The 19,338-nt window shown below is 40.7% G+C and overlaps 1 protein-coding gene across 2 annotated transcripts in view; it reads left to right on the forward strand.

The window, feature by feature from the left end:
• Nucleotides 1-2,928: 2,928 nt before the first annotated feature.
• Nucleotides 2,929-19,338, forward strand: part of LOC137301464 (serine/threonine-protein kinase SIK2-like) — a 116,616-nt gene continuing 100,206 nt past the window's right edge. Inside the window, exon 1 of one of the 2 annotated variants that reach the window (XM_067970970.1) lies at nucleotides 2,929-3,358. In XM_067970970.1, the coding sequence (XP_067827071.1) occupies nucleotides 3,224-3,358 (135 nt within the window). In that variant the 5' untranslated portion in view covers nucleotides 2,929-3,223. The remainder of the gene's footprint in view (nucleotides 3,359-19,338) is intronic. The other variant, XM_067970969.1, reaches the window with a different exon arrangement.

A 19,338-nucleotide genomic window follows, 5' to 3' on the forward strand; every position in this document is an offset into this window, starting at 1 on the left:
AATAGCTGGGGCTATAGTGGGGAAGTTTTCTCTGCTTGCTATTCATTTTATTTTCTCCTCCTTTTGTTGTGTCTCCTTGGACCACACACCAGTCCCTGGCTGAGAGAACAGACAGACCACCTCCTCTGAGGTCTAAGCCAATGCTGTTGTACTCCTCTCCCTGGGAAGTGTGCAGGAGGATGACTCTTCTTCAATATTCTGCTTTTCCTGTAGGTAAAGATCCAGGATCTGCTCACTATCAATGTCTTGACAGCACAGCCAAAATTGGGAACTTGCCATGTGCCAAGCTAGGGAATGAACCTAGCCCCATCCAGCCCCTCCACCGTACACTGCTTTCAATCACCACGTCACATCACTAACATATGGATGTCAAAGTTAATCATAATTCTTAACTCCCTTATATTGGGATGTGCTCTTTAATGCTGACTTTAAAGAGAGTGTGGTGGATGAGTATAAATTGACATGTCTAGACAAAGTTGCAAAAACGCAGGATATAACTTTAAGCAGCTATACCACTCTAATAAACAGTCCCACTGTTTCAGAACTGTTCTCGCAATCTCACTGAAAATACCTTAAGTCTCTCACATATTTTTAAAATTATATCACGCAATATATCAGCATTTGGTCAACTGCCCTAAGATTTCACTGCAATCCATTTCTAGAACTTGCTAATGACATAATTGGGAAGGTGGCTTGAAGGATTTTTAAACTCGGCTGTATGAAGGAAATAAATTTATGTACTTAAAGGCAGATCTACTATGTCTCATATATTCAGAGTAAAACTCATTCATTTTGATTAAAGATATAACCAACTTTAAAAAATAAACAGTTTTCTATAAAATGGGCTTGCAATCTGTCAAAATTTTTTAATGATAAATCTCACTCCTAACATCTCCCAAATGTTAAAGGCTCTAACTCAAGACAAATTTCTTGCTGGACCAATGAAAGTCCTGTTGCCATACACTGCTTTACATAGGTCTTTGCTGCAAGATCTCAAATAGTGAAGATAAAGATAGCCTCAGACCAGTTATGTCTGCTGTGGTTTTACATTGGAAGCTATATTCAGAACAAAATATTTAGATGGGTCCGGCTGCTAGGTCAGTTCAAAAGTTAGATTTCCCCTCAAACTATTTTAGATCTGCAGGGCTATGGGGAAAGAGCGGGGGAATGGGACTAACTGGATTGCTCTTACAAAGAGCCGGCATGGGCTCGATGGGCCGCATGGCCTCCTTTTGTGCTGTAACCATTCTATGATTCTATTCTATGATTCTATCTGTCCACTATTACCTGTACTGTAAATGTGTACTGATCTGAGCAAGGACTCTCTGTGCTTTCTCCCACAGAAACCTCTCCCCGTGATGCCCCAGAGCCAAAAGAATCTTGGTTCCCAGCACCCCCATTCCCCACAACTTCCACAGAGACCATGCACCACACAAACCAAGCACCTCATGTGCCTACTGTTCCACACCCCTCCCCACCCACTCACCGGCTCACCACAGCCCTCTTACAAGGAATGGTCACAGCCCTGTCAGTGAATATTACCATCCAAATGCACATAACTGCGGGTATTTTCCTCTGCGTTAGCAACATCATAAACCTACCAGGAAGATGTTCTCTAATGGTTATGTCAAGTGAAATCATAAACGTGTTGCTTTAGAATGCATTTACGGTTTTATTAGAAATAGTGAACATAGGAAATCTTCCCACTAAGTTAATGATGTTGCTAACACAAAGGAAGAACTTGCACTGTATCTCACCTCTCAAAAACATCCCAAAGCTCTTCACATACACTGAATTACTATAAAGTGCAGTTATTGTTGTGCAGATGAACGTGGCAGCCATTTTGTGCACAGAAGTGCCAGGCAGTAATGAAATGAATGCCCAGTTAGTCTCATTTTAGCAACCAGAGGAAATATTTCTCTTTTGTTAGAACCTCGGTATATGTATCTCCCTGTAACCTACAATATAACATGGATTTTGTGTTGTATTATGCTGTGAGAAAGTGTGTGTGTTTTGCACAATTCAATAAAATTCTTTCATTTGTTTTATTAAGTTGTGTACATGAGACATGTTATTACCTGCAATCAAAAAAGAGAATGATAAACTCTTTGAGATCAAATCTCTTATTAAGGTCATTTTTTTTGGTTTAACCCAGCTTATCTGAAGATGCCTTTCAGTCTGTTCATTTAAATTAAACATTTTTGGCACAATGGAGTTGATTTAATCAGCTCTCCACTGCACTGCCCTCTTAAATGAAGCATTCTATTGGCAGGTCCATTAGGCTGTATTTACATTGTATCCATAGGCAAAAAAAAAGCGATTCTAATCCAGCCACCAGGTTTTATTGATCTGATCGGCTATGATTGCCTTTTTTTTAAGTTTCCACGTGAAAAAAGATACACAGCCAAGGTCAGTAAGACAAAGGGCAATGCAGCCTAGACAAGATTCCCAGCCCCAACTATCACTGCCACCTCTTCACCATGTGCATTCAATTTTTTTTTTGTGTGTGTGGAACTGTTTGACTCTGGATTTTGAGGTTACTCGCTGTTGTAAATCATTAAAACCCATCCAACACACCGCCACGTGATCCAGCAGGAGGACTTTGTAACAAGCAAGTTACTTTGAAACAAAAGATGAAAGTCTCCAACTCCTTTTATTTTTTTTTCGTCTGTGTCGGCACATTTTTGTTTCTGGTCAAAAAACAGAAAGAGGCTGCAAATAAAAGGCAGACAAGAAACTCCCTTTTGCAGGATGGATCCTGTGAGCACATTTTAAGCAGCACTGTGGCAGTATTTAGACTTCAGATTGACAACCTCGAGAATAGAAGTGGCTGCTTCTGACGTAAAAGGTGGATAGGGTTGCCATAGAGACAAATTCGCAGGGTAGTGAGAAGGCTTCAGACCCCGCCTTCTGCACATATTACCCTGGAGTTTTTACGTCAATATGCGTCAGCCAGGATAACATGATGCCTCCTGCAACGACCGGGACCTTGTAGCTTTATTTTTCCTTTTGTTGTCTCCTAGATCGGGGTTGACTAGTCAGCTTCCCTTCCCCCCCTTTTTTTTTCTTCCCCCTCCTCCTTTCAATTTACCCTGATATCACCTGGCTCGATCCAGTGTTTTTTTTTCCTTTTTAAGAAAAATTAACTTAATTTTTTTTTGCCTGTGTGTGTTTGTGGTGTGTGTGTGTATATGTGTGTAGTTGCCTTATACCGGCTCCCAGCATGGTCATGGCGGATTGTCCGAGCAAATTGCATCGGGGTCCCGTCCGGGTGGGTTTTTATGATATAGAGCGCACTTTAGGAAAGGGCAATTTCGCCGTCGTCAAACTAGCAAGACATCGCATAACCAAAACCGAGGTGAGTGAAACCCTCCTTTACCTTCAGAAGGACTTATAGGGGGGGGGGGGGGGGAATGCTGATCCCGGCCGAATGGGAAGAGCTGTGTTGTATCATGAACAGGAGTTAATACAGTCGCATGTAGGATTCAAAAATAACTTGAAGAAACTAAATATTCGTGACAAAATGGTATTTTTTTTGCATCTTTTTTTTTGTTTTTGTCAATCGTTCTTTCTGAAACTATGTAAATAAGGTTTAGGTTTTGAGACTTGAATGGGTCTCGGCGAGCTGATAGTTGCGGTGTTAAGCAAATAGTACAGACATTGGTTCGTATTCGGTCGTGTGTCAGCTCGTGTCAGGGACATTCAATACAACATGCCAAGTTCTGGCTGCAAAAGGGACACACCCAGATCATTTGCACATGTAAAATAGAAAATAGTCTTTATGTAATGATCCTCACAGTAATGTGGTGTAAATTGCCTGGCAGTTTTTAAAGATTATCCATATAGAAGCAATATTAATCTCATTCATACATGCAACTGTTCTTGCTACTCTTGGAATTCATATTTTTGGCCTCCTTTAGTTGGAGATTTATATATTAAAATTCACCTTCAATAATTAGTAGATTTCTTTGTTTTTGAAGGACAATGGCATAACCGTGTAGGTGAATAAAATATGGTGGATAGAGTTTTACAGAGCCCTTTAGTAAAGAAAAACATTGGAATGAGTTTATTTTTGGAACAAAACATTACTTTTAAAAAAATTTAATTTCTGACAACATTGTTCCTAAACTCGGGTTTTATTGTATCCAGCTGCCCAAACTGTTAATGTCTTTACAGCCATGCGGAAATCACCTCTTTGTATGATACAAAATGTAATTGGTCTCGAGATTTGTCTGGTTCTCTGTATTTTTATGAATACGTCAGACACAAATGTAAGACGATAATTTTGCAACAATACGAATAAAGGCAACAATGTTTCAAAGCATCCGCCTTGTATAACTGGATACAATACTGAGGAAGGTGCATTTCCAATAAATATATTGGAGTGAAACAGGAATTTGAATTCCATAAAGCCTTCTGTCCTTTGGCATCGAAAATTGCACTGATTTACATATTTAATAAACTTAGCCACTTACTGGATACATTGTATATTATTCCAGTCGTTTTGGAACCATTTTGCTAAATAGAAATGATGTCCACTTCAGGCCAAGTCCTACAGTTGGAATTCTTTTCATCCTGAACTCGGCTCTAGATTTCCTTGTGACAAAATCAGTTCCCTTGAAGATTTAACAAAAATTGGCTCCGATCATATCTAACCGTGCGAGCTGAGAAATAAAAGGATGACCTTTTAAAAAACGCATCTTAATCCTCTTTGGAATATTGCATAAATGAACTTTGGAGTGAATTAAACTGCAGGTTGGAGGGAAAACATATAATTAGATGTGCGAGCTCAATTGATTTTCCGCTGGATTCCTTGGTGACTGGGAGTTACATTAATGAAAACGCCAGAGAGGTCGGAGCTGGATAAAACTTTTGGGACAGGTATAAAAAAGTTTTAATTTGAAATCAACTTTGTTAAAACTGATCCCATTTCAAATGTAAAATGATCAGAATTTATTTCAATTCAAAAATACATAATTTGTCACTAATTTATATTGCTCCCTTTCCTTTCTTTAACTGGCCAAGGTATAAATACTGAGGAAGGTGCACATACAACAAATATATTGGAATGAAACAGGAATTTGAATCGCATAAAGCCTTCTGTCCTGGGCATTGAAAATTGCACTGATATACATATTTAATAAACTTACTTGACTGGCCGGTTCACGGGATTAAAATGACTTATTTTAAAGAGGATATTTAATTTAAAAAAAAAATCACATCTTATTTGGTCAGGTCACAGGCGCTGAAATGTTTCATGTTTTACGCGTCTCTCCCAGTGTTTCGCGTTTGTTTACAGATGGGGATTGCATTGAGACTCTTGATAAAGCGAAGAGTGTGTTTGAATTAATTGACGAGAGGACCTTTCAGTCATCACATGTCGGGAGGAGCTCGGATTACCAGCGTGTAAACTACCTCTAACAATTGATGGAAATATTCGGGACAAAAGTGACGTGATACCATTCGACCGGGAGCTTTTACATCAGAAACAACTTCTAAAATCTTCACAGAAACTTTCCCCCTCCCCCCCCCCCGACTGATTTCCCCCTCAGTTTAAAAAGTTTCACACTTTTGACAATGAATAATGTTAGCGAGGTTTAACTTTCAAAAGAGAAAAATATACTTGAAAAGCAAAAATTTGTAGGGCTATGGGGAAAGAACTGGGTGGTTGGGACTAGTTGGATAGTTCTTTTAAAGGGCCCGCACAAGCACCTTGGGTCAAATGGCCTCCTGTGCTGTATGATTCTATGAAGGTGGCCATTTGGCCCACGGTGCTTGTGCGGGCCCTTTAAAAGAACTATCCAACTAGTCCCAATAGAACATGGATTTTGTGGCAGAAGAGACTTTATTTTTAAGTAAATCCATTTTTTAACCAAGCACATGAGTTTTGTTTCTATTTCGCCTTCTGTATAAAAGAAACATTTATCACAACGTCATTTAGAATGAAATAGCTGTCTGTCTCCAGTGGCAATGTGGCGTGGGTTTCAATTTAACATGCTGCCCAGGGGTTAATGTTAAACCACCCCTGTCCCCACCAGACATGATGTGGAGATGCCGGTGATGGACTGGGGTTGACAATTGTAAACAATTTTACAACACCAAGTTATAGTCCAGCAATTTTATTTTAAATTCACAAGCTTTCGGAGACTTCCTCCTTCCTCAGGTAAATGTTTAGACAAGTTTGGAACACAGTAACTGTGAACGTGTTTTAATATTTCAGGGTGGAATTGGTTTATTTTAGTTTTTGACTTGAGGATGAGAGTGTTGATAGTTTCAGATGCTTGTTTCTCTTTCACCCTCAAAAAATATTTATTGTGGTTGAAAGAAAAGCATCAAACACGCTGTTAGCTTGGATCATCTCGAAGATGACTGGAATGAACGGCATCAGCTTCGGCAAGAATGAAAGAGCAGTCATCCCTTAAAACATCAACAGGATGATCAGTGTAGATCCCCGGTGCTTGGCACAAGTGTTCCCAGCCTCTCAAATCCTGCAATTACCAGGAGCGGCCGTTGAGTGGGAGAGGATGTGAAGCTGACTTGTGAAAGTCCCCCCCCTCCTCCCCCCGCCGTGCTTTTCAGAATGATTGTACCTTATCGGCAAGAAACATACAGGAGAACCAATCGCGTTATGAGTTAGCGGGCATACTTTAAAAAGTGTTCTCAATTGAGTTCCCACATTCTCAAAACAGCTGGCTGGCGTTTTTTTTGTGGTAGAAACGAACAATTTGCTGCCTTATGATCATTATTTAACAATTTCCAACTTCACGGTTGCCCCATCCTTTACCACAATGGACATTAATTTCAGCCAGATGTTTGGGGAACAAAATCGGATCCAGGGAGCACGATGTGTACAAACCTCCCCCCCCCAAAAAAAACCCAACCTGTTTATAGGCTTTAATCTAAGGATTATGTAGTGAAATTGCTGAGTTTTAAATTCTAATTTAATTGATTATGGGGGGAATTTAAAATTGTACATATAAATATTGCAGTGTTTTTTTTTCTAAATTTGATAGGTCGGTTGGATTTATTTAAGATTTTTTTAAACATTTACTGAAATATTTTCGACTCTTGGCATTTGGGTTATCAACTTCTTTAGAAGTGACCTTCTGTAAATCCCTAACAGAACGTCCACAGCGCAGATCCAGGAATTAGAGACTATTCCCCAACTGTACACGAGGATATAAAAGTGTAGCCTTTTACCCACAGCGCATGGAAGATCAGTAAAGGGACTCTACACACTTGTGCAAAAGATGGCCACTTGCGTACAACCCCTAATTCTCCACGTTCTTGGTTATCTTCGATTTTTAAAAAAATAAATAAAAGTTGAATTTTCCTGCATTCCTTCCAGGTTAAACGCTATCAACAGCTGGATAAGCTCTGTGGTGGAAAGTCCCCCCAGGGCGACAAAGGCTGGTTGAAAGCCGCTTTAGGGAGTCCCTTAAGAGGAAAGTTTTACACATTTTGTGCTTCTTGCTGTCCTGCTGGGATCAGTCCCAGGGATTGAAGGACATGTGTCTCTGGACAACCCCGCCCATGTGAACCTCAGCCCGGGGGCTACCGACGCCCCCTGGGTCCTAACCCCGGGTGTTCCCACTTGTTGCACAAATAATTCCTTCAAAATACTTGCAAGTTTAAAATTGAAATATTCGTCAGATCTCTTTTCTCCCCCTTGTCATAACCCAGTGCAACCGAAATATAAATCTAAAATAAATACTGTAATAATTGCAGAATGTAAAAGTGTTACTTTTATTTATTTTTAGCATGTAACTTGTTTGTTAGGATTCTTTTTTATATATTCTGCGCTGGAATATTGAAGATAAATTGATTGGAGATGATAAACTGGTCACGCCTACAAAACCACGTTCCATAGATATGTGTATGTTTATGTGTGATATTCCGTCTGATCCCCGTGCTGTATATTTTGAACGTTTCCGAAAGCTTTCGGTTTCCTTGATCTGTACAATGTACGTGCTACGTGCTACGTTACAATTTATCAATCAAAGGCCACAAAGAGATTTATTGCATCTTTGTTGCAAAGTCTTGCATGAACTGCCGTGTCTTACGGGTAATCCCGTGTATCTGTCGGGGCGGAGGGAGGGGTATGTCTATATTCTAAGACGACTCTTGTATTTCGCCATTTTCCGTTTGTGTTGGGTTAAAAGTTCAAGTAAAAAGTCATTCTCCCAGTTCAAACACGTGGCGAGCTCGTGACACAAGGATGGCAAATTGTTTAAAATAATTTGCCATTCAGTAAAATGTATCAAAACGCAACATGTGAAACTTACAAAGCAAAACAAACAAAATCTAATTTATAAAAAAAACTTTTTAGACACTAGTACAGAGGCCGTTTGGGAGGTAACTGCACAGAATACAATTTTGAAATAAATGCATCCTCTGCTTTCCCCCAATGCCTTTTACTGGGCTCTATTGTCAGTACATTTTTTTTATTCGTTCACGGGATGTGGGCGTCGCTGGCAAGGCCGGCATTTATTGCCCATCCCTAGTTGCCCTCGAGAAGGTGGTGGTGAGCCGCCTTCTTGAACCACTGCAGTCCGTGTGGTGATGGTTCTCCCACAGTGCTGTTAGGAAGGGTCGGCTGTCTGCAATATGATCTATGGACACTTCCTACATAGTGGATGGGTCAGGTGCATAAGTATGCAATATACATAGCGATCGCAATTTACTGTGTATCACCATCCAAAAATGGATAATTCAAGTTTCTTTATAATTCATTGATTAGCAGATGCATATTGATTTTAGTTATGTGTCTTAATTTGCGTTTGATATAGCTTGGGATATATACAAGCACCAGTGACACTTTTTAAACCATGGGTACAAGAGTGGATTAATTTTTCAGAAGCCACCTGTTCTCCTTATTTCTTATTTATTTTAACATGTGTTTACAATTTTTAGAAAATTTATTTCAGAATGATGTCACCCTGTATGTTATTCAGATCCTCTTGCTCAAAAATCACTTAATAAAATTCAAACTAACGTTGTATGTGCAATACACACTGGGAATGAAATAAGGCACGTGCATGGAGGCTGTAATAACTCATTCTTATGACGCTCTTGTGTTAGATGGTCAGCACCAATGACGTATACTTTGGAATCATACAGCACAGAAGGAGGCCATGAAGAGATGATAATACAATAGAATCTGTATGAAAGGAATAATTTTACTATTCAACAAGCTATCATTGTTTTTAAACCGAAGGTACGATCACATACAAATTCCATTGCTGGGCTGACACCATCTGTGACTAGAGTTATCATCACTGGGGAACTAGGAGTGAGGAATCACAGACATTTAAGTACAGAAGGAGGCCCATCGTGACTCTGCTGGTACCAGCTCCACATTGTCTACTCTAGTTCATTTTTCCTGTTCTTTCCCTCATAGAACCATGGAATGATACTACACAGGAGGAGGCCATTTGGCCCATCATGCCTGTGCCGGCTGTTTGCAAGAGCTATCCAATTAGTCCCATTCCCCTGCCCTTTCCCCATAGTGAGGTTCAAACCTATAACTACCCATTACAGAAGCTACATGCTGACTGAATTGAAGTTTTTTTTAAGGTAAATTCAGTCTTGGAGGTAGGGGATCTGGGAAACATTCCTGCAGAGGAAAATGTAGAATCATGGAAATTACAGTACAGAAGGAGGCAGCATTTGGCCATTTACACCAGTGACGTGCTGTCTCTTCGACTACTATCTATTCTAATCCCATTTCCCTTTCTAGTTGGATAATACTGACTGGGTTCTAATGCTTTAGGTGATTTTTCAGTACATTAACATTGAGTACATTGTGGAGTTTTACTTGGAGCTGATGTACTTGGTCACCACCACCTTTTGTCCCTTCCGACACGGCATACTTGGCCAGCTCCCCGGGCAGCAGCGGGCACACGGCGGTCTGGAACTCCCGCAAGCTGATGGTGCGACGCTTGTTGTAATGGGCCAGGCAGAAAGCCTCACCCCTGATGCACTCGAATATATCGTTCACAAAGGAGCCCATGATGCTCACGGCCTTGGAGGAGATGCCGGTGTCGGGGTGAACCTGCTTCATCACTTTGTCGATGTGGATGGAGTAACTCTCCTTCCTCGACTGTCTCCACTTCTTGCTGCCCTTTGCTGGTGCTTTATTCACAGATTTCTTGGCGCCCTTCTTGGGAGCTGCTTTCTTCTCGGGCATTTTCAAACTCAATTTCAGACAGAGAAATGTTTTATTTTAGTACCTTCATTTTAATGCAGAGCTGCACTTATTTTGGTAGTTTTCTCTGCTGAAGGTGTTGACTCCTACTGGGGCACTGGTGATTCTCTGGTACCTATTCCAAATGGCCATGTTGTTTGATTATGGTGGGGGGGCATTGCAGCTGAGTCTGATCCTGGACGCACTTTCCAGCAGAGGTTACTGGACGATTTTCTCCTCCCTCTTCCCCCCCCCCTCTCCAGGATACTGGGGCAGTGAGGCCAATTATTGCATTCCTACCATCATCCTGGCTAAGATCGGCTACATCAGCACAAGCTAGGAATTGAACCTGGTCTATGGCTCATTTGCACACTGCCTTTGTTGAGCTACCAGTGCAGTTCTGTGCAGCACTTTCAAACCTATTTAAACCAATAGTAGGTGTTATGTTATATTAATAATAGTGGGTTCCCTAGTTGAAATGCTTGGTGAGTGGATAGGAATAAGTTACAAAGTTGTTTATGGTTTTATGCAATTTGCTGCAGAGGCATCTCTATCTTGATTTGTAACATGAAGCTATCAATTGTGCAGGGAACTACAGCTTTTAAAGAATTTGTCACTAATCAGCTAAAAGAAAATTACAATACACTGACCTGAAGTTAATTGACCTGTTTAAAGTAACTGTCATATTTGAACTAATTGGCTTTATTCTTTTTCAACCACATTAGTGCTGTCTCTTGCCATGCAAACAGAATTAGTGGGTCTTTATGCAGAAAATAAACACCTATTCACTATAAATACTGTACACAATATGTGGAGATGCCGGTGATGGACTGGGGTTGACAATTGTAAACAATTTTACAACACCAAGTTATAGTCCAGCAATTTTATTTTAAATTCACAAGCTTTCGGAGATTTTCTCCTTCCTCAGGCAAATGTTTCGAGATCTTGAAACATTTGCCTGAGGAAGGAGAAAATCTCCGAAAGCTTGTGAATTTAAAATAAAATTGCTGGACTATAACTTGGTGTTGTAAAATTGTTTACAAAAGTACACAATATGCCACTGTTGTGAGCTTACAGATAATATTTGAATTAGTCTCATAACTTGCTTCTAATTGCCTATCATATATATTGGTATTTTTATTTTTGGCCTAAAGTTATTTAAAATACTTGAATGTTTAGATTCCTAATCTACAGGGTTTTGTGACATAAGCAAGATAGTAATCATATTAGTTGTAAATGGTTATTTGAAATCTGTATATAGGTGAGATAAGGGATTGTTTGCCTGTGTGTATATCCATAAAATGGGAGGAATGAGTAACAATGCAGTAATGTTGGAGGAGATGGCCTGGCATTATCGTCAAGGATAGAAATAAATTTTCGAATGGTTCAAAATTACTTAATTTTCCAGTGAATTGATTGCAGGAATAAGGAAGTTACACAGATAGAAAATAATAGATTGATATCTGCTTTTCTGATGGCTTAAATTGATATCTGCTTTTCTGTTGGCTCAAATGCTTTGCATCGTGTGACACAAAGCCATAAAGACTAGGGAGGTCCCAGCTTCCATCTCTGGAAAGTTAGCCCATCTCAGCTGTTTGAGGGATGGTGTAGCTGGTCTCAGCACCCCCAGTGTAAGGAGGAGAAAAATTGCACAGGGTTCCTCCTCCTGATTGCTGTTCAGTGACTTGTGCCAGGTGTTGGTGTGATGTTACATTAGAGTTTCGGATGGATGCCTTCCCTCACCTCAATGAGCCACTGACACTTGCTTGAAACATATAAAAATGCCGGGCAGGAAAAGACCAACCGGTCCATCAAGCCTGCCCCACACTTGACGCAAGGAGCATCATGACTAGTCCCTTCCTAACCCCCTTAGGTATGTAATCTGCCAGGAGAGGCAAAAAAACCCAGGAAAACCCAGGGCCAATAAGGGGGGAAAAATCTTAAATTCCTCTCAGATCCCCTCATGCATAAGAGAGAGTCACTTGGGTTACGGACTAGAAAGCTGCCACCCTCAGTGGTACCACAGCCCAGTGTGAGTTGGTGCATTGAGAGTTGAGGGAAATTGGATGATATATTACATAGAATTACATAGAATTTACTGCACAGAAAAAGGCCATTCGGCCCAACTGGTCTATACCAGTGTTTATTCTTCACATGAGCCTCCTCCCACCCTTCTTCATCTAACCCTATCAGCATAACCTTCTATTCCTTTCTCCCTCGTGTTTACCTAGCTTCCCCTAAATGCATCGGTGTTATGTTTGATAGCCTGTTCCCCACCTTGACCTTCACCCCGTAATGTGTCTTCATGATTTGATTATTTCTGAGAGTGGTACATGATGGTTTCAAATTAATTGTTAAATTTTGCCTTGATTGAATCAAGTCTAATATGTAGTGTGCGCTGGAAGTTTTTTTTAAGACTGGGACAGAGGTTTCACCCTATGTCACTAAAGTGATTTGATTGATGCGTTCCAATGTATGTAGTACACATGAGTTCAAATCCAACCCAGACTGATTGGTTAGAAGTCTTATCTCTGTGCTACTTGTAAGGGTTCTACACAAAATGTTTGGGCAGTCTCAATCCAGTTTGGTTGTGAATCCACAACACCTGAACTAATTGGCATCCTTTTTTAAGAAGCCTCGCAGGTGTGAGAAATGGAAATGTTACCTGGTATCTGTTGGGGATACCCTTCTTGGAGCTTCAGGTTCTATCATATTGTTGAGACACAGCAGAAAGAGCTTTATTCAGCACCTTGACTGTCTGCATCTGGCCTGAGAGTGCTTGATGTTGATGTGGAAGAGCATTCCACTTCTACTGACTGACCAACCAAAGCACAAACTGAAGAAAAAAAATAAGTACTGTTATATTCTAAAAGTGCTTCCTGTGATATGTTAAAATCCTTCTGCTTTACTAAAATTGTGGGAAGGATACCAGCAGGGCAATTGGTTTACAGTGACTGAATAGGTATAATTCCATTTTTTTATTATCTTGGAGGTGCTCCTGCTCTGCTACCCTGACTTCACCGGAAGTTTGGCGGAAACCCTGTTTATGTGCAGCAACAGGGTTTCCGCTACACTTCCAGTGAAGTTCCGGCTGCAGTGCAGGATCAGCTCGGAGAACGTTCCCAGCCCAGGATTCTTTGCTGGTGTTTTGGGGTTCGCATTCTGTGATTCCATATGTTTCTTCACAAAAAGCAAAACTCAGTAGCCTTGGATATTGGATTAGGAAGTATTCACGGATAGGGATTGTATTTGGCTTTGATGTGTAGCATAACTTGAGGCTTAGTTTAGTTTGTTGCGGTTCAGAACTTTAACATACATTTCTGAAAGTATCTAATGGCAGTAGAACTGAACCATGCTGGGCCCACATGTTGTACAATACTGGTTTTGTACTCCTTTTTTTTTTAAAAAAAAGCACAGATAGGAAATGCTCAGATTTTAACTTGCAGCCCTCAGCTGAGTGTTTCTCTACTGCTGCAAACTCATAAATCTTGTCCAGAAACATATCTGCACTTTCACTTTGCAGGACTTGATTTTACTACGGTGGTTGTCTGCAATGGACCAGTACAAGACGGTGGTCAAACTAGAACCACAGAGTTGAAACTTCAGTTTAAAAAAACTTTCTCATTCAAAACAGCTAGCGAAACACATAGAGAGGTTAGAGCAGAAAAAACGAAGAATGATTCTTCAATTCAATATAAATCCTGCACCAAATCAGAAAATAATCAGCCCAACGTAGATCCAGTTACCAGAATGAAGTGGCGAGACAGACAAGACATGATGGTGAGCTTACTGCTTTGTTGCAGTCTGCTGGGCACTTACAGCCCTGCACCCTCGCTTCAAATTGACTCGTGTGATCAGGTGATGAGTTCAGTGTAAACTGAGGATGCTCAGAGCCTCAGCAAGAATGAACTGGATTGTAATTTGGTATCTTAGCTGTCAATGTCCAATTGCAGATTTTTATTTAAATCTTGGAAAAATCTACGTTCTTCAGGCAAAATCAATGCCTATGGATTTTCAGTGACCTTGGTCATGATGTCTGATTTGATTATCATAGAAATTACAGCATAAAAGGAAGCCATTTGGCCCACTGCCCCTGTGCCAGTGCTAGCTCTTCAATTGGAACTATCTCCTCTAGTCCCATTTCTCTGCCTTTTTCCCCTGTATCTTTTTATATTCTTTCTTTTCAAATACTTATCCAGTTCCTTTTTTAAATGATGTAACCCTTTTCTTTTCCATAGTCACTTGCGGTAAGGCCATGTGTAACCCCGTGCGAAAAATAATTCTTCTAACTTCCCCCTTTGTCTTTCCAGTGATAATTCTCAGTCTATGCCCCCTTGTTATCGATGTGACAACTAATGGAGACAATATTTCGTGATTTATCCTCTTTTTATAATTTTGAAAACATTTTGGTGAAGTATTGAGGTTTCAATGGGATTGCTTATGAAAACCTCAGAGATTGAGGTGGAAAGACTTCTGGGATTATTACATCATAGATTGCAAAAATTCTGCTGTCCTTTAAAAAGTTAACTTTTCAGTTTTTTTTTCTTTCTTCAACTTGCTTCCTTCTCCTGAAGGTCATCGTCTCATACTGTGATAAAAACAGAAAGTGCTGGGAAACACTCAGGTCAGGCAGCATCTGCGGAGAGAGAAACTGTTAACGTTTCAGTTCGATGACCTTTCATCCTCATGCTGGGGTATCACTACACAAGCACAGGTGGGGTATCACTACACAAGCACAGGCCACCCTCCAGAACCAGGTCCAAGTGCCCAATCTTCATGTGTTAGCCCATGCAGTGAGCTTCAGTGGGCTATTTATTCACTGGGGTATCGCATCTAATCCCGACCGTGTCCTCACCTGAAGTTCACAAATGGACACTTTCCAGTAAGAGTCACTGCGTAGAAATCCCCAATGATTTTTTTTACCCCCTCCCTAACTTACTAGCACTGAAGTCAACAGGAGTGCCCTGTTTGAGATCAGCTAACTCAGCACACACCAGGGATAGAAAGACCCTGCGACCTTTGTAGTCTGTGTGGCTCCATTAGACACTGCTTTTACCAACTACATAACAACAATCACTGCACTTCACAAAAACGACTTCACTTTGAGATATTTCGATGACATGATGCAGTTTATAAATGCAAGGGTTTATTTTTCCCTTTAACTGAGCAATGGAGGAGCTTTACCCCTCCGGCTGATGTCAAGGGTTGAGGTAATGCAAGGTGTATTCCTGCAGTTCAATCTATGATGATCTAAGCAGTGTATTGTAAGGGTGAGATTGCGTACATTTGGCAATAGAATTGCAGGTGTACATATCGAATGATTTAATTTTAATATAGAATTCATTACTTGTCAAAATTACATGTTTGCAGGTTTGTAATTTAACACTGGGATCTATGTTTAAGGTCCAGACTTTATGGGCAATTATTGGGATGGCCATCTTGCCAATATTAGAAACTGATGGAAAACCAAACTGGGGTGAGCGTGGGGTATATTTTCTGATTGGTATAACACCTGTGTGAAGGGCGCAGTGGGATTTAGTACAAACTTTGGTCATAAAATAGACCTGAGCAATAGTAATCTATAGAAAATCTTTGTATAAGTGCACCATGGAAAACATTGTTTTGCTTTTTGAATGAAAATGTAAATTGTCCTTTGGGGTATAATGGGAAAATTTGGGAATTTTGTGGATTCATAAACCAGGTGAATCAGGATATGCAGAATCCAGTTTAATGGGATGCATCAAGATCCTTTTTCAAATTCAGTGTCACCAATGGATTATTTTATTTGTTTCACCAATCCATAGTCAATTACATTTTCACTGTTCCTGCAGGCGTGGGAATGGAGAACTGATGTCTAGTACTTAAAGTGCCTTTGTTGGTAGAATGACAAATTAGAGACAGGTGGAGTGATGAGGTGTAGCCCCTGTTGTACAGTATGATGGAATGCTTGGCCACAGTTGTGTGCCTGCAGTCCTTTACTCAGTGAGTTCTTGATCTTGGCCTTGTTGAGGTGCCAAGCAGAGGCGATGAACTTCCCTCTGGCAAGAATCATCCCAGTCCATAACCACTCACATCCTGGCAGCCGGTATCACAGTGACGTTTGTCCATGCTTGGGAGCAGGCCAACCTTTTGGTTTGGAGATGGCACATATCATGGAAAGTCACAAGGTAGGTGGATAACAACCTTTCTTTTTTAGAAAGGAAAGGCTTGCCAACAAAAAAAAAATCAAAAGGGGGAGGGGAAAGGATGTGTTACCAGATATATAGCTGCATCTTCCTGGTACTATATAGTGAGGTTTGGGGCTGGCATTGCAGTCACTTTGAGATCGATGGGGGGGAAAGAAAAGAGTTGCAACTGAAAAGAAATCAGTCACTAATCAAATTGCATGGCCTGGCTCCCATAACTGAAATATATTGCCCTGCTTATTTTTTCAATGGTTCGTCAGCACCTGTTCAGTAGATGCACACGAGAAATTCCATTTGAAAAGGTAGCTATCTCCCTTTGCAACCTGAGTGGCTTTGGTTGGTTCGGTTTATTGCAATTGCCTCCAGCTGGCGCTGTTGGCAATCTTTGTGCTCGTGTGGTAAGTTTTGCTGTGGACTCTCCCAAGTATAACACACCAATAGTGGATGCAGGCTGTGTGAGAAAAGTCTTTTTTGCAAGAGCAACAACTTAACGTAATTTTTTCCAACTGCCTGGGGTGGGGAGAGAAGCCAATTCCAGCATTATCTGTAATTCTCATAGCCCACTCTTGATGGGGAATGCACTTATCTTACCGACGAATCTTTTTGAGGTTTCTGTTTTCTCGCCCTCTCCCAGAATGTCAGTCCTTTATCTTAAGTAATGATTGGTAAAGGCTCATAAAACATTGGAGCAAAGTTGCACAGTCGGCGTGTGTTCCTTTTTTGTATCCAGCGAAGTAATCTTGTGGTTTTTTTTCTCTAACTTTCGATAGTTGAAGGTCATGTCACCATGTATGCATGGTCTCCTGATTTCCAAAGATAGCGCTTGATGTTTTACCCAGTGACATAAAAATGTACTAATAAACTTCTGAAGAAACTAGCGCCCATCCTTGGTGCTGCAGAATGAGAGTAGTTGATTTTTATGACAAGGTCTTGGTGAAGTGTTGCAACAGAAGAAGGAAAATACCTGGGTAGCACATTTTATTCAACAGTGGTTTTGGTGTTTAGATTCATTTCTATTAAAGTATAAAAATCGTAAACTTACTCATAAAACTCATGTTTAGGATTTCATTTCATGTGGCGTACAAAGGGTATCTTCCCCCTTCCCCTGCCCCCCTCCATTTACTAAATCATTTAATAAGAAATTGTGTAATTGCACTGCACTCAATGAAGTGAGACAGATACGATGGATATCTAAGGAGTGCACAGTGCTTGAATTTCTCATCCAATTTCTACACTGTTAAATTCATGGAATTGTTTGTACCGCATGTGTGTTGTGGGAATTAGAAATATTCCACATTTTCACACACATGAGGTTCTTGTTCAGTTGCAGAATTCAGAACTACTTTTGTTTTTAGTCATTTTTAAAAAAAAACAGTTTTTCTTCCCCTCTCTTTTCCTTGACAATTTTTTTTGCTTTTGCCTCCCGAAGGCGTTGAGTTGTCGCTGGGGTACGGTTCAGTGGGTCTTGGTTGCCTTCTGGTACTGTGGCCAAGTGGCTATTATTCATGTGCATGCCTTGACATTGGGTGTTGATTGGCTGTTCAACTGCAGGAGACATCACAACCAAGCCCAGCCGTTTACAGCCCTGTGTCAATGTTAAAGTCACAGGTTTGCAGACCATCTAAATCTTCATGAGAGTGCAATTGTTCACTGGATGTTATGAAAGTGATCTGATGTGCAGAACTGAAGAGGCAAGCCAGGGTTTACTTCAGTGTACTGGCCAAGAACAAACTTGGGAGATTTTGTTTTGTCAACTCAGCGAGCTATTGTACAATTGCCTTAGAGCTGCTAGATTTGCTTCTAAATGAGGCTGTATATGAGTTGAGATGGGTTCAGTGAACTCAATACTTTATTGTCAAGAGTGCAACAACTCGAGGAGAGGCTGACTCCTCACATGACCAAATGGGAAGTGTTTTTTTTCCCAATTTCTTTTTTACCATTGAGAACAACAATGTTGAATGATGAGTAACCTGGAGCCTGCCAAGTGAGGCCATCAGTAAAGCATTACTGTGTTTCAGAAAAGGACTCGTAACACATGGCAGACAGAAATGTTCAAACCTACATCAATTCAAGTTACATGCATGTACTCATTTAAATGCTTGCATATGTTGGCAGTGCTTCTGCAGTGGAGGAATATCAACACATGCACATATATAGATGCATTTAAGGGGAAGCTAGCTCAACACATGAGGGAGAAAGGAATATATGGTAATGCTGATAGGGTTAGATGAAGAGGGGTGGGAGGAGGCTTGTGTGGAGCATAAACACCGGAATAGACCTGTTGGGCTGAATGGCCTGTTTCTGTGCTGTAAATTCTATGTAATATTAAAATTGCATATCTAGTACACATTTCATATGTCACATTTCAAGTGTCACCCTTGCATTTTCTGTGTCACAAGTGTAAAGGTTCAAAGAAACTCTTCAGGAAAACAAAATACCAGAGCCAAGATGTTTGCAGTCTCTTAACTGACATTTGCATGAACTCAATCAGTATTTACTTAACAGCAATAACCTCTTGATTATCTCTGTGAACCCAGAGGGTAATTCAGCAGGACTATGCTCCCGGCATGGAGTGCAGTGAGATGGGATCATGGCTCAAGGATGGATATCCAACGCAATAGGGCTAGCAGTACTCCCATCTGTGAGGCTCCACGCCAGGAATTCCAGAGCTTATGGCCTTGGCAGCTGAAGGCACGGCTGCCAATGGTGGGGCAAAGGAAATCAGTGATGTGCAAGAGGCCAGAATTGGAGGAGCGCAGAGAGGTGAGGGTTGTAGGGCTGGAGGAGGTTGTTGAGATAGGGAGGGGCGAGGCCATGGAGGGATTTGAAGACAAGGACTATAATTTTATAAGCAATACAATGTGCATTACATGGTATAACGTTCCCATTCTTATAAAATAGCACATATATTGTCTTGAGTTTCCACGAGTAGTGCCACAGGAGATTTGCTAGTATATTAAAATTAGT

The sequence above is a fragment of the Heptranchias perlo genome, chromosome 33 (assembly GCF_035084215.1).
Source record: "Heptranchias perlo isolate sHepPer1 chromosome 33, sHepPer1.hap1, whole genome shotgun sequence".
Taxonomy (NCBI): Eukaryota; Metazoa; Chordata; class Chondrichthyes; order Hexanchiformes; family Hexanchidae; genus Heptranchias; species Heptranchias perlo.